Source organism: Ambystoma mexicanum, chromosome 4p (assembly GCF_040938575.1).
Source record: "Ambystoma mexicanum isolate Mex_15411 chromosome 4p, UKY_AmexF1_1, whole genome shotgun sequence".
NCBI lineage: Eukaryota > Metazoa > Chordata > Amphibia > Caudata > Ambystomatidae > Ambystoma > Ambystoma mexicanum.
Window position 1 is genome coordinate 274,080,113 of NC_090927.1, and position 15,171 is coordinate 274,095,283.

The 15,171-nt window shown below is 48.7% G+C and overlaps 1 protein-coding gene across 3 annotated transcripts in view; it reads left to right on the forward strand.

Annotated features, from left to right (window-relative positions):
- Positions 1 to 3,108: 3,108 nt before the first annotated feature.
- Positions 3,109 to 15,171, forward strand: part of SLC25A27 (solute carrier family 25 member 27) — a 575,367-nt gene continuing 563,304 nt past the window's right edge. For 2 of the 3 annotated variants that reach the window (XM_069605806.1, XM_069605808.1), the window contains exon 1: positions 3,110 to 3,412. In XM_069605806.1, the coding sequence (XP_069461907.1) occupies positions 3,331 to 3,412 (82 nt within the window). In that variant the 5' untranslated portion in view covers positions 3,110 to 3,330. Of the gene's footprint in view, positions 3,413 to 15,171 lie in introns of all 3 variants that reach the window. The other variant, XM_069605807.1, reaches the window with a different exon arrangement.

Consider the following 15,171-nt stretch of genomic DNA (forward strand, 5'->3'; position numbering starts at 1 on the left):
TGCTGCACCACTGAGCGCATACCTTGCCACCTGGACAATCAAATCTAAACTACCATCATAAACCCTCCTAACCTGACTTCGCTGTATCGACAGCTCTTCAGCACAGCACTTCTATAACCTGCTTACATGGCTGCAGGTTGATTCTCCATCAGTCCTCCTGTACTCTCCATACCTTGCTTCAGGTTCTTTGGACACCTCGTCGCCAAATGATGTATCCCTGAGCCAGTGATGACAGGGAGCAGGAACCAGGCTGACTCAGGTAAGTGTAAAAAGAAACAGGCTTTATTCTTCTTGGTTACATAGCATAGTCATAAGAAGTAGGGGAGTAGGTGATAAGCCTCTGCCCTGGTTCCCAGTCCATCTCCCAGTCCCAACCGTCACTCTCCAGAATCCTCAGGCCCCCCACACTCCAAGCTCCACTTAAACATTCTAGGAGGCCCTTGCACACACTCAGCCATTCAATACAGTCATACCAGAATACCAGCCATTCATCACAGTCATACCAGGATACCACACATGTCTTCCCCCTTTACCTCTCCCATGTTTAATACCCTTAATTTCCTCCATTCCTTGGGCGAACATTAACCAGTCATCCATCAGAGGTATCTGTTGTGACCCAGTGCAACCATAGCTTTTGGAATTATTTGCCCCATGTTAGGGTAATTCCTCTTCTGACTCACTTGAGCCCTGCTACTTCGCTGGTGCTACCCATCTGAATATTGCGGGAGGGTGTGGTCTTTCAAATAAGTATTTTTCAGGAGTCTTCGGCCTGTACCCGTCAAAAATGTACGCTAGTGTGTAGTGGGTGAGTCCAGCTGCTGATATCTCAGCTATCAGGCTTTACAGGGGACTGAGCCTCCTTCCTTCCCCCTGATTTACGGTGTTCCTCAAGGCTCTGTACTTGGCCCTTTCCTCTTGTCTCTCTATACCTCCCTCATTGCCCCTGTCATCTCCTGCTTTGGCATCTCCCATCATTTCTATGCGGATGACACCCAACTATTTCTCTGTTTCTCCTCCTTCACACCTGACCTCCACCTTAAACTCTCCTCTTGTCTCACAGCCATCAAGAACTGGATGTCCTCACGCTTTCTCTCACTTAACACGGATAAAACTGAAGTCCTTTTCTTCCCCGCTAACTCTCTTCCCCCTCCCTCCCCTCCCCCGTTCATCCACTTTCCTCCTTCCAATCTCCCTATCTCCACTCATGCTCGCAACCTGGGTGTTCTTTTTGACTCTTCTCTCACCTTCTCGCAACACATTTCGCTCCTGCAGATACCATCTTTACAATATTCACAAAATCCGTCCCTCCCTCACATTCCATGCTACCAAGCTCCTAATCTCCTCACTCATCTTTTCCCGCCTCTTCTACTGCTCCTCTATAATTTTCGGTCTTCCCTCATCTCAGCTTGCCCCTCTTAAATCTATATACCACTCTGCCATTCGAACTCTCTGTCTCCTTACCTCTCGCGACTCCATTTCCGCTTCGCTTTCTCGACTAGGCTGGCTACCTTTCCACCTACAACTAAAATTCCACTTTCTCTGCCTTGTTTTCAAATCCCTTCACGGTCTTGCCCCCCTTATCTCTCCTCCCTTCTCTCCTTCTACTCCCCCTCTCGCTCCCTTCGGTCTGCTGACCACTTCCTGCTCTCTGTACCTCCTTCCCCTTGCGCTTCCTCCCGGTTCCGCTCTTTCCAACTTCTTGCTCCTCTGCATTGGAACTCTCTCCCCCTCTCAATCCGCTCTTCCACTACCCTCATCTCATTTTGCACTTCCCTTAAATCCTTCCTCCTCCATTCCCCACCTTGAAGCCCCCCTGCCCTCTCTACTCCCCCCGTCTTCCCCCTCTTCTAATCCCTCCCCTCCCTTTCCACCTTCCTCTTTTCTATTTTACACTCTCTCTCCCTTCCTTCTACTCTCACTCAATCCTTCCCTGCCCTTCCCTTCACTCCCCTGTTCGCACTCCACTTCTCCCCCCTCTTAGTAAATTGCTCTTTGCACTGTTTTGTTGTGGAATGATTCAAGTTGCCACTATCTTCACACTGTTATTTGTTGTTGTTATTACTCTGTATTTTGTTGTTCCATTGTACAGCGCCTTGGTGTAAAGCGCTTTATAAATAAATAAATCAATCAATCAATCAATAAACTGGGCGGTGATATGCTCTTATGCCAGCACAGGTGCTGTGGGAAGCCTCGGACCACTCGTCCTTACGTACAATCTGAGAAGATTATGATAAAATGCTGAACAGTAGACTGCAGTGAAATCGCTAACTAGCTCTGTTCATACAATGCAGCGACTTCCAGGACTCTGCCCAATGGTTAAACTCTCTCTCCAATGGTCACGGTGTGGAACGGAGCGTCAGAACTAGGTCTTCGCTGCGCTCCGATCCCATCCGTGACCGTTGTGTTCCCTGTCACCTCTGCCGGTAACTGCAGTAGCTGGAGGTGCCGGCTCACCGGACACGGCTAAAGAACCTAAGCGGAATGTTCTGCCACGCTCCCTGCTGTTTGCGCCGCTGTTTGCTGCGACTTGTCCCCCAGCATGCACGCCTGAAAACCTGTCACAATCAAGACACATATATCCATGAATATTATAATAACGTAGCAGAACACTTAACTGGCTGATGGAACAGCAAACAAAGAGGGGGTTTTATGGGAGTTCCTATGTTTATGTAGAGACATGACGGTTGATTAGACATTTTGGACTCATGTTTTCTCAGGAACCAATAATACCTGGACTACCAAAGACTTGAAACAAGTGGGACTTGTAGTCTACATATTTGTTGTGGATTGTATTATTGTTATTCTCATTGCTGCTCGAGAAGTAAAGTTATGGGAAAAGCATAATCCGAGCCTCCGGTCTTGGCATAGAATTTTAGAGCCCATAATCCTCAATGGACAGTGGGAAATGGTTAAGCCAGGTATTATACACCCTAATAGAGGGGAATCGACGATTAATAGGAAGAAATGTTCGTGTTAACGGAGGCTGGTAAGTACTGTGACGACGAAGATAACAACTAGGAGTAATGATGATTAGCGGTAAGTAATGTAAACACACGAGGTAAGTCCCCTTTAATTCAGTAGCCATCTTGGATCCGGCGAGTGCCGAAAAAGGCCCTTTTCTATTTTTACGATGTGGTGACAGCGTGCTTTGCTTTGGCAGGCAGACGGTTGCGGTTTAGAGATGGACTCTGCTCCCATAGCGCCTGGGCATGTCAGAAAGATTGCTGCGGGCGGCGGTTTCAGCACTTCTGTTAGCTGACACCGAGGACGGCTAGCCTGCGTGCCCTTCCACCTGGGATTGAAAGGACGTCAGACTGCGCATCTCAGCGAATGTCTGCCCAGACCGAGGAGGGATGGCCCCGCCTGACCAAGTTCGTGTTGTCCGCCTGCGCGGCCTCGGTGGCAGAACTAGGTACTGATTGGCCCTTATTCTAGGTAGCGCGTACCTTTCCCTGGCAGCAGGGCCAGCACCTAAGGCGCATGCGCAGCCAAGAGCGAAATGTGTCTCGTAGGCACTTTTGACAAGTTCTTGGTAGGTAAACTCCAGCTTCTCTCTACTGTGTAAGAGAGAGGGTGGAGCAAGTGCGTTTGTAACAGGAACAAAATTAAAATGTAATGGACAGGAATGCATTACTCTTTTGGAGTAAGGTTTTGTGTAAAGAAAACGATTTGTTTGCGGTTATTGTACCATTTAAGGTGGCATACCTCAATGAGCTGCGAAGAAGATTTATGCCAATGGCAAAACGTGTGGGCACATGATCGAGCATTTAAAAATGGAAAGGCGTGCAGGGGTAGGCCCTTGATTGCCAGGTACATAACACCATAAGAGGGTCAAATGGGTTGGGAGCGGAAGGGGGGATGGTGGGATGGGGAGCGGAAGGTGGGGGGTTCCTAATTGCCGCTTTTAAAGTGATGTGTTAATTATGCCTTTTTCTTGTTGCATTTTCAGTATTATTGGCTATGGGGTGGAGGCGACTCGGCAGTAAGATGGTGGTATAGTTTTTGCACCAAGCACAGTGGTACTGTGCCTAATACCAGGGTCGTAGAAGACCCATAAAATCTGGGGGGTACAGGGGACACCTTGGGACTTTTCTTTTTAAAATGTATTGTTTTTTAGTCAAAGAACGTGACTTTTCGCAAAATTAAAATAGCAGTAGGTATTAAATCACATAATTCATCACTATAAAACAAGAGAAAAGAAAACAAGAAAATTAAGAAAAAGAAAAGCAGATCAGTCAGAGTACAAAATCCTTTTATTTGGCGTCTCAATTCAGAAGGCTCAGCTCATGAAAACATTTGACCACTTCCCAGGTCAAAAGGTTTTCATTCCCCGCGCATAGCTCGTCGCAAAAATATTCCACCATTCCTGGCTTGTCCACAAATCTCACAAATTGTACAACCCTCTTAACGGGGGCTTTGCTGCAGACACAAACCACAGAGTAAAATGATCTGTCAATTTTTTTGTAGTGAGTGATGATCATGAGCATTTGTCCAAAAAAACACATTTTTTTTCCGGCATTCGGTATGCATAATAAATTGTTTTGCTATTGTTTGCATGTCCACCAGCCCCATTGTATATTTGTGTATATTGCACACACAAACATGATTGAGTCTTTTCTGAGACATAGTTGTGCACAGCCAGGTTTTCAGTCGTCGTACAAACACATATTGTCAACATGTTACATATATGTATGTGCGTGGGTGCCTCAACCCCATTTGCTAACAAGGACACACAACATTCTAGTCTTCCTGTTTAATTGTTGTCAAACATGTTCTGTTCGCCCGATTATCGTCAACCGTGCTCGCCGTAAAGACTGGTGGAGGGCGTGTGACATGTCGTATCATATTTGCATATTAAATGCTTGTGGGCGCACACTTGTGTGGTACACGCTGCATGAATGGTGGCGAGTTGCCGTCATGTCTGGCAAGAAGGAATAAATAAAACGCACAGAACTGACGCTTGTGTACCCATTGATGTCATGGTCGCCACCATGTAATCTTATGCACCTGTAGCTCCCACCTAAGAATGGTGCCCCTCCTGTTAAAGGAACTTCTTCAAATACTTCATCTACCAAGCACACCTTCAAGCCTCAATCACCCAGAGCCAATAACCATGTCGAACAGAATGGTGAAAGCGCTAACAATCAGTTTACCACCGGGGCAAACAGCAGCACTGTACACTAAAAAAAAAGAAGAGAGACATACATGATATGACACACTGTGTGGAGGCGGGGGGGGGGGGGAGTGCCCACAACTGCTTAATATCTAGGGAGCGACAATTCAAGTTGCAAGGTACTAGCCAGCCATAAAAAAAGTGACTCGCCAATGCAATTTTATATATATGCACGACAAAACACATATTTTACTGCCCAAGTGTCAAATATAACTAGCAATGGCTAGTGAAGAGTGCACATTGTACACCGTTAATAGCTATCCTTTGCAAAAAGTTGAGAATATTTTGCTGTACCACAACCCAGCACCAGTTTGCCAGCCATGACCATGCAAAGAGGGCATCAACATTCATGCAAACATGCTACTTAAATATAAAAAGAAGTAATGCGAAGGGAGCAAAGCATTCCGATGGGGCATCTGTGCTGTTAATGCAGGCACTTTCTGAGTGAAGCACACGTTTTTTCTTTGGTCAGCATTAAGAGCTAGTGTGCTGGACTTTCTTCATTCATTTGCCACATTTCTGCAAGTGGCCATTGTCTCTCTCCAAGATGGCGTCGTCCTTGTTTTCTCTTGTGCCTGTCCCTGCCTACTGACCATTGGCTAACCTAGCATTCATATTTCCATAGGATGGTCCGGGAGGCGAGAGCCGTCCCTTTTTTCAAAGGCCCATTTCTAGGGCCCCTGTCAGCTTCCTGTCCGCTTTACAGGCCGTCAGATGAGAATACTGCCGCCTCCAAACCCTCCCTGAGGTTCCTACCCCTGGACCATTGGACTACCATGACTCTTGTACCATACTCTACATGGGTTAGTTCCCTCCTTCATGAATGCCCAGTACTTCCTTTCTTGTCGGGTACTCTCAGCTCTTCCTGTTATGTACCCATTTGAAGTTGTATCTGTACTCACCTTTACCAGCTGATGCCCACTTTCAATTCCTTAACTACTGGGCACTCATTTACCTTGTAAGACAATTTTGGTGTATTTGTATCTGCATTTAACGTTTGCCTTGATTGTAACCTACTAGCCCAGTGACTGTTTCTATACCACTGTACTTTCTTACTCCTCCCTCTGCCTCCTCTCTTCCCACTCGTGGCACTTTCTGTCCCTCCCATCTATTCCAACTGCTTCTCTATCAACTAACCTTCCCTTCTCGCTGAGTCTGGAAAGAAGTAGTTTAAAAAGGATATCTTGGCCTCCAACCCTGGTCTCCCTATCGCTGATACCTATTCCTGCGCCTCTTCCAAACAGACCCTCGCAGACATCCTCTTTGTTGTTCCTTCGCTGGATCTATGGACCCCCCATATGATCTCTGTGCTCTGTCCTGTCTCCTCCTCTCCCATTAATGGTGGCATTCGCTGGGATGTCCTCATGGCTTAATTCGACTCATCCTTAATGTCTTCCTAAATGGCACCGTCATGGTCCAAGGTCCTCAGGCCAATCTCCTCCTCTTCGATAGGCGGTTCCCTCGCCTCATCAATTTCCTTTCATCTACGGCTGTCCCCCTCCTCTCATTCCTTGGCTACTGTGCCCACTCCTCCCTCCTCCTTGTCCCTTCTTCAGGCTACCTCCACAACTCCACAGGGCGTACCGCTGATTTGTACCCCTCCCCGGAAGGTCTTTGAGGCTGGCAACCTTCATCTTGCCACTCTAAACTCTCTCTCTGCTGTCAAACACTCCTCTGACATCTGCCTCCTCCTTGAAGAACTTGACCTCAATGTCCTTGGTCTCACAGAGACATAGTTCACTGTCATGATGCCTACCCCCGGAGCACCAGGCCAGACCCAGCACCCCCGGGAGCAGGCATCATGCCCCCGGGTAAAAGCCCAACGGCCCCTTATAGGGGCCCTTTGGACTCTGTCCTGGCGCTGTTGGCGCCAGGCTCATGTTGGACATCAGTCCTGGCGCCATAGGCGCCGGGCTCATAAAGGAAGGTGTTTTGTGCACTTACCTGATGCAGACCATGCTGCAAGATTCAGGCCTCCCTGAGACCTGAAAGGGACTATTTTCTCATTGGGACTATTTTGCCACTCGGGCGTGGCCAGGGAAGGATACTTACCTGGAACTACTTTGGGGGCTATTTAAGCCACGCCCAGACAGTAGCTCACGCTTCGCGTTGTTCTGCATCCAAGCAGCTGAACGCTCACCGTGTCTGCTCCTGCATCTGGTCTCCAGCCACGCCCGCCTCGATCCGAGAACACCTGTAAGGAAAGAAGAGAAGAGAAAGGTGAAAACCAAGAATTTTATCAAACTTCTTACCTGCATCCGGAACCTTCACGCCAGCATTCCTGAGAAAAGACTTTCATTTAAAAGCACCGCGTTGCTCGCTGCAGCGCCGCGCTTCACTCACCTGTCCTCGGGAGTTCTTCTGGCTCCACCGCGACTGTCTGCACCGGTCGCCACATCTCTGCGCCTAGGGGAGAGAAGAAGAGACAAAAGGTTAGCAGAAGGAACATATGAGGAAAGCCTAATTGTACGCCATAACACTTACCGGTCTTCTGCTGGTGGACCATTCCTCATTTCGGGTCGGCGCCGCTTCGTTGGCAGGTACCGCACCCCGGCCCCTAAGGGGAAAGGACAAAAGACATTACTGGAGGAATATAAAGACATTAAGAGGGATCGCCCCCATCGCTAACTCACCTGAGTTTACCATCGGCAATTCAATCCCTCAACGCATCGCCTTCATTCTGCACCTGAAATAAAGGACAGATCACAGGTTAGGATGGCAACAGAAAAGGAGGCTCAACACTTGAACTTTTGTAATCTTCATACTTACGGCGTTCCGCTCGGAAAAGTCAAGTGGATTTTGCCAGCACCATTCTGAAAACCAGTGAAGTAACTGGACAAACACGCGCCCCTGCACCAGAAGCAGGATGGAGAGTTCATCCTTTCAAACCATAAGGTGAGCTTCAACCGGGGATTTTGGAGGAAGTTAGAGAAGAACGAAGGGAGGAAGGGGGGAGCAAGCACACTATTCTGCAGACTGTTAATCCCCTTTCTCATCTGCAGAAGGATATTCCTACAGGCCAGACAAGCAAGATTTGAGGGTCCTGTTCAGTCGGTGTTCCGAGTTCTGCGCATCACGCTCGAAGAGGCCACAGCAACCCAGACTAGACCAGCGCCTCCGTGGGAGTCAGGTGAGTGTTACAGAATGTGAAGCCTTCCTACAAATTCCCACCCAGGCGCTATGGAAACTTCTGAGACTGATTAGTTGGCCCAACTACTGGGGGAATTACGGGCCGAAGTACACACCGCTCGTCAAGAGACTAATGCTCTCAGGAGGGGAGTGATTGTATCAAAGGAAAGAACTGATGACCTGGCTAGACGGTTTTTGCAAGGTCAAGCTGGACACACTCCTCTACCCGGTTCCGGGGGGAACCCCGCTCCTGTGGTTCCCAGTAACCCTGTGCAGATTAATCTACCTGGAAACATGCCGCTGGCCCCACCCGAACGCTTTGCTGGGGACCCCAAACGATTGGCCGTATTCATGAATCAGTGTCGTTTGCACTTCCTATGCAGACCTGGGGCCTTCCCTAATGACCAGACCAAGGTAGCCTTTGTATTGTCATATCTCGGCGGCTGTGCTGCCGATTGGTCAGTTCCACTGGTTACTCAAGATGACCCGATTCTCCGTGATTTTCAAGGATTTCAAGCAAGCATGGAAAGGTTATTTGCTCGACACTCTCAGGGGCAGGCTCTGGATGACTAACTCCTATCCCTGCGACAGGGCAATCAGGACCTCCTATCCTACATTGCAACCTTTAATAGACTAATTGTGGAAACTGGGTGGCCAGAGGATAAAAGAATCACGTTATTTTATCGAGGTCTAAACGGAGAACATAAAGATGTCCTGGCCCAAGTTGTAAATCCGCCCCAAGAATGCACAGAATATATAGACTTAGTGGTCCAATTGGATCACAGACTTCAAAACAGAAAAGCAGATCGGTCCAAGTTTGAGACCCGGGTGTTGGTCAAGACCCCCCCAAGGGTGCTGATGTCTCTGAGCCTATGCAAATCGGAGGGGTTAAAGGACCTTTAACTCAAAAAGAACGTGAAAGAAGACGGCAGATGCAATTATGTCTTTATTGTGGGTCCTCTGGACACTTTCTACGCGCTTGCCCGGCAAAATCGCCCAAGAAGGTGGTAGGAGCCGCTGATAAAAACCATGAAGACTCTGTTTCGGGAAACGACCACGCCCGACAAGCGTAGGGGTCCGCTTGCCGAGCTTGAAAACTAACTCTCAGACCTCGCATTTCATTGTGCCAATGGTCCTCGTAGATCCGGAACAGCCTAAGCGGTTGCATGCAATAAAGGCATGCATCGATAGTGGGGCTATAGGAAATTATGTGGATCGTGAATTGGTCTCTAGGATTATCCTCCCTCTGCGTCCTAAAACCAGCAAAGATGTCATCACCACAGTCGATGGAACCGAAATTGCCTCTGGACCGGTAACACATTCCACTGCTGAGGTGACACTTATAGGTCCGGACGGCCATCGGGAGGCAGTTGTGTTTGATGTAATCAAGGCTCCACAGTTTCAGGTTATTCTCGGAATCCCTTGGTTAGAGACACATAATCCTCGAATTGATTGGCGAGCGAAGAGAATAACCTTCCCGGATTGTGCACAAACCTGCTACCCAGAAAATCTGAAGATTAGTCTAGCGTCTGTAACCTCTGTCTCCATGCAACTACCTCCAGAATACAAAGACTTTCAGGACGTCTTCAAAAAGGAACAGGCCAACACGTTACCTCCCCACAGATCGTACGATTGCCAAATCGATCTGGTGCCCGGTGCACAACCCCCTTGTAGCAGGATTTATGCCCTTACTGAACCTGAGAATCTGCATTTGAGACAATATTTAGATCAATACCTAGCCAATGGTTTCATTCGCCCGTCAAAGTCTCCGGCATCCTCGGCTTTGTTCTTCGTGCCCAAAAAAGAAGGCGACCTTAGAACTTGTATCGACTACCACGCATTGAACCAGATAACTGTTAAAAACCGTTACCCTTTGCCTCTGATCCCTGAACTCCTTGACCAGGTGAAGGACGCTTGCGTATACACCAAGTTAGATCTCCGGGGGGCTTATCATCTGGTGCGAGTAAAAGAAGGCGACGAATGGAAAACGGCCTTCCGTACAAAATATGGATTATTCGAATACCAGGTATTGCCTTTCGGGTTGTGCAACGCGCCTGCTGCCTTCCAATTCTTCATGAACGATGTCCTTCGGAAACTCATCGATGTTTGTGTTGTCGTATATATCAATGACATTCTTGTGTACTCCTCTTCGGAATCTGATCACAGAAAGCATGTCAGGGCCGTCCTTGAGAAATTGCGCCAGCACAAACTGTTTGCAAAGCTGGAAAAGTGCGTTTTCCATACCACCGAGGTTGAGTTTCTTGGATTCATCCTGACACCTAAAGGGGTCCGAATGGACTCACGAAAAGTGGATGCCATCCTCAAATGGCCATCACCTAGTTCGGTGAAAGGTGTCCAAAGCATGCTTGGTTTTGCTAATTTTTATCGCAGATTTATCCCGGAATTTTCACGTGTGGTACAACCCATCACTGCACTCTTGCGAAAAAATAAACGCTTCGAATGGACCGAGGAAGCCAAACAGGCCTTTCAGGAATTGAAAGCTAAATTCACGTCTGCATCTATTTTGAAGCACCCGCGCCCCAATCTCCCATATGTAGTCGAAACCGATGCGTCCAGCTTAGCCATGGGAGCTGTCCTGTCTCAGAGAGACCCTGAAACCAACCAACTGCACCCCGTAGCATTTTGGTCCAGAAAGTTCTCGCCGCCTGAGGTAAATTATGCAATCACCGACAAGGAATTATTAGCCATTAAGTCCGCCTTTAAGGCTTGGCGGCATTATCTTCTTGGCGCCAGGCATACCATCACCGTGATCACTGATCACCGAAACTTACAATATTTAAAAACTGCCAAGGCTCAATCGTCACGTCCGCTCCGATGGGCTTTGTTCTTTGCTGAGTTCGATTTTGTAATCACTTACCGCTCCGTCTGTAAGAATGGCAAAGCGGACGCGCTATCTCGAATAGGAATGGGAGAAATAGACACAAACTTTGAACCTGTGCCGATAATTCCCAAACAAAGAATTTTGGGGATAACCTCTTTACAAACCCTTGAAGACATTCAAGCACGGGTGGTAAAACAACTCCTGGACTCTACAGCCTTGCAGGATTGGATCCAAAGGGGGTCTTACTTTTCGGTCAACGATGGCCTACCTTACTTCCAAGGACGCTTATTTCTGCCAGAAAAGGAATTGCAAGAACTGGTTATTTCCCGTCATCATGATACCCTGATGGAAGGACATCCTGGCATTGCCAAAACTGAGGAAAAAATTAAACGACAATTCTGGTGGCCTTCCTGGCGAAAGGATATTAAATCTTTCGTGATGTCCTGTGGAGTTTGCGCCCAAAACAAAGGCCAAAAGACAAAACCTGCCGGTCTTCTTCAGCCTTTAGACATTCCACCAGCACCTTGGCACACCGTATCACTAGATTTTATCACGGACCTGCCCCCTTGTAATGGATACAATACTATTTTGGTTGTGGTGGATTTATTTTCCAAGATGGCCCATTTTATTCCGTTGAAAGGATTACCTTCAGCTTCTGTCCTAGCCAAGGAATTCCTCGAAAATATCATCCGTTTGCATGGATTCCCGTCCATACTAGTTGCCGACCGGGGAAGCCAGTTTATTTCTCATTTTTGGAGAAAGTGTTGTCAACTGGCACAAATCGACGTAAGGCTCTCAACCAGCCACCACCCACAGACCGATGGTCAGACGGAGAGAACAAACCAGACCCTTGAACAATACCTACGATGTATGTTGCACCAATCGGAGGGTAATTGGAAGGATATTTTATGGGTGGCCGAATATGCATACAATAACTCGGTACACTCTGGAACTGGACAAAGCCCCTTTTATACCCTATATGGACATCACCCTCGTACTTCAGACCTGGACTCACCTCTGAGCCTTGAAATGCCCGCAGTGGACCATTTGCATTCCACGATAACTCAAGCCTTCAAGGATGCAACTGCACATTTGCAACAAGCGAAAGGGAAATACAAAAAGAATGCAGATCTGCATCGGAGTGAGGCGCCTCCATACCAAATAGGGGATCAAGTATGGTTGGCTACCAAACACTTATTGCTCAAGGGACCTCGAACTTTTAATCCAAGGTATTTGGGCCCTTACTCGATCAAAGCTATAATTAACCCAGTGGCAGTCAAGCTCGATCTACCAGCTAACATGCAGATTCACCCCGTTTTTCATGTGTCACTTTTGAAACCAGTGCAACCAGGAACCAGATTAATAAAGCCACCAGAACCAATCCGGATCGATGGGGAGCCTGAATTCGAGGTGAAGAACATTCTGGATTCTAAGATCTCAAAATCAAAACTTTTCTATCTAATTGATTGGAAAGGGTACGGGCCTCAGGAAAGGTCTTGGGAACCCAGCGACCACGTACATATGCACCTCGGCTGGTAAAAAGGTTCCATCGGAATTTCCCAAACAAACCGAAACCTCCAGAGGGAACGACCTTGGGAGGTGCCTTGGGGGGGGGGGGGGAGAGTGCTGTCATTCATGATGCCTACACCCGGAGCACCAGGCCAGGCCCAGCACCCCCGGGAGCAGGCATCATGCCCCCGGGTAAAAGCCCAGCGGCCCCTTATAGGCTCATGTTGGACATCAGTCCTGGCGCCATAGGCGCCAGGCTCATAAAGGAAGGTGTTTTGTGCACTTACCTGATGCAGACCATGCTGCAAGATTCAGACCTCCCTGAGACCTGAAAGGGACTATTTTTTCATTGGGACTATTTTGCCACTCGGGCGTGGCCAGGGAAGGATACTTACCTGGAACTACTTTGGGGGCTATTTAAGCCACGCCCAGACAGTAGCTCACGCTTCGCGTTGTTCTGCATCCAAGCAGCTGAACGCTCACCGTGTCTGCTCCTGCATCTGGTCTCCAGCTACGCCCGCCTCGATCCTAGAACACCTGTAAGGAAAGAAGAGAAGAGAAAGGTGAAAACCAAGAATTTTATCAAACTTCTCACCTGCATCCGGAACCTTCACGCCAGCGTTTCTGAGAAAAGACTTTCATTTAAAAACACTGCGTTGCTCGCTGCAGCGCCGCGCTTCACTCACCTGTCCTCGGGAGTTCTTCTGGCTCCACCGCGACTGTCTGCACCGGTCGCCACATCTCTGCGCCTAGGGGAGAGAAGAAGAGACAAAAGGTGAGCAGAAGGAACATATGAGGAAAGCCTAATTTTCCGCCATAACACTTACCGGTCTTCTGTTGGTGGACCGTTCCTCATTTCGGGTTGGCGCCGCTTCGTTGGCAGGTACCGCACCCCGGCCCCTAAGGGGAAAGGACAAAAGACATTACTGGAGGAATATAAAGACATTAAGAGGGATCGCCCCCATCGCTAACTCACCTGAGTTTACCATCGGCAATTCAATCCCTCAACGCATCGCCTTCATTCTGCACCTGAAATAAAGGACAGATCACAGGTTAGGAAGGCAACAGAAAAGGAGGCTCTACACTTGAACTTTTGTAATCTTCATACTTACGGCGTTCCGCTCGGAAAAGTCAAGTGGATTTTGCCAGCGCCATTCTGAAAACCAGTGAAGTAACTGGACAAACACGCGCCCCTGCACCAGAAGCAGGATGGAGAGTTCATCCTTTCAAACCATAAGGTGAGCTTCAACCGGGGATTTCGGAGGAAGTTAGAGAAGAACGAAGGGGGAAGGGGGGAGCAAGCACACTATTCTGCAGACTGTTAATCCCCTTTCTCATCTGCAGAAGGATATTCCTACGGGCCAGACAAGCAAGATTTGAGGGTCCTGTTCAGTCGATGTTCCGAGTTCTATGCATCATGCTCGAAGAGGCCACAGCAACCCAGACTAGACCAGCGCCTCCGTGGGAGTCAGGTGAGCGTTAAATTCACGGCCAGCTCTGTCACAAGCTTTGACACTGTCCTCCCTGAGGGCTGCAAGATCCTCTCTGCACCCTGAGCCACTCAGCCTGGACAGAGTGTAGCTCTGATCTTTCCTGAATGGATCCCTGCCACTATCATTTCCACTCAGATTTATTTCTCTTTCAAATGCCTTGTCTGCAGGCTCTCAATCTCTCCTAGCCACTCTCTTACTGTTGCTACTCTCTACCGGCCCCCTAGTCAAATCACCTCTCTTCTCTCTGAGTGGGCTGACTTCTCCTCCTCCCTCCTGGCCTCAACCACTCAACTCCTCCTCCTTGGTGACCTCAACATCAACCTCGATTCTCCCGGTCCCTCATCTCTGCTCTTTCACGACCTCTGCGATTCTCTCTTCCTCTCTATCCTCCCCTCTGGGCCAACGCACTCAGCAGGTCACACACTTGATGTCTTGATCTCCTCTGGCATCCCCCTGTCTATCCCTCTGACCACTCCTCTCTCCTGGAGTGATCACTGCCTTCTCTCCTCTCATCTCTCCTTCTCTTCCCCCCCCAAGCCAAGCCCACCCCCACACTGCCACCTACCTTCTCGGACATCCAACCTATGAAGCGTGTGTCAGTTGAGGCTTTCACTGCCCCCTTCTCTCCTCCCCTCTGCCTCTGGCTGACTCACACCCAGACAAAACCCTGTCCCTTCTCTACTCCTCTATTACCGATACCCTTCATGCTCTTGCCCCTGTCATGAGGATCCGTTTGAAGTCCAAAGCCAAGTGTAATTCCTGGTATGATTCTGACCTAGCTACACTTAAACGTAAGTGTAGGGCGGCTGAGAGGCGATGGAGGACGTCTTGTTCATCCTCTGACAAACTGGCCTGTCGCCTTCTCCAAAGGCAATACCGACTCTCTGTCCACACCAAGAAGAGAGTCCACATCCAAGCCCGTGTCTCTGCGGCATCTAACAACTCGGCCGAACTCTTTAAAATCTGCAAGGAATTGTCCAACCCTGCTGCAGTCTCTACCCCTCCTCTTGCCTCCCAGGCTCTGT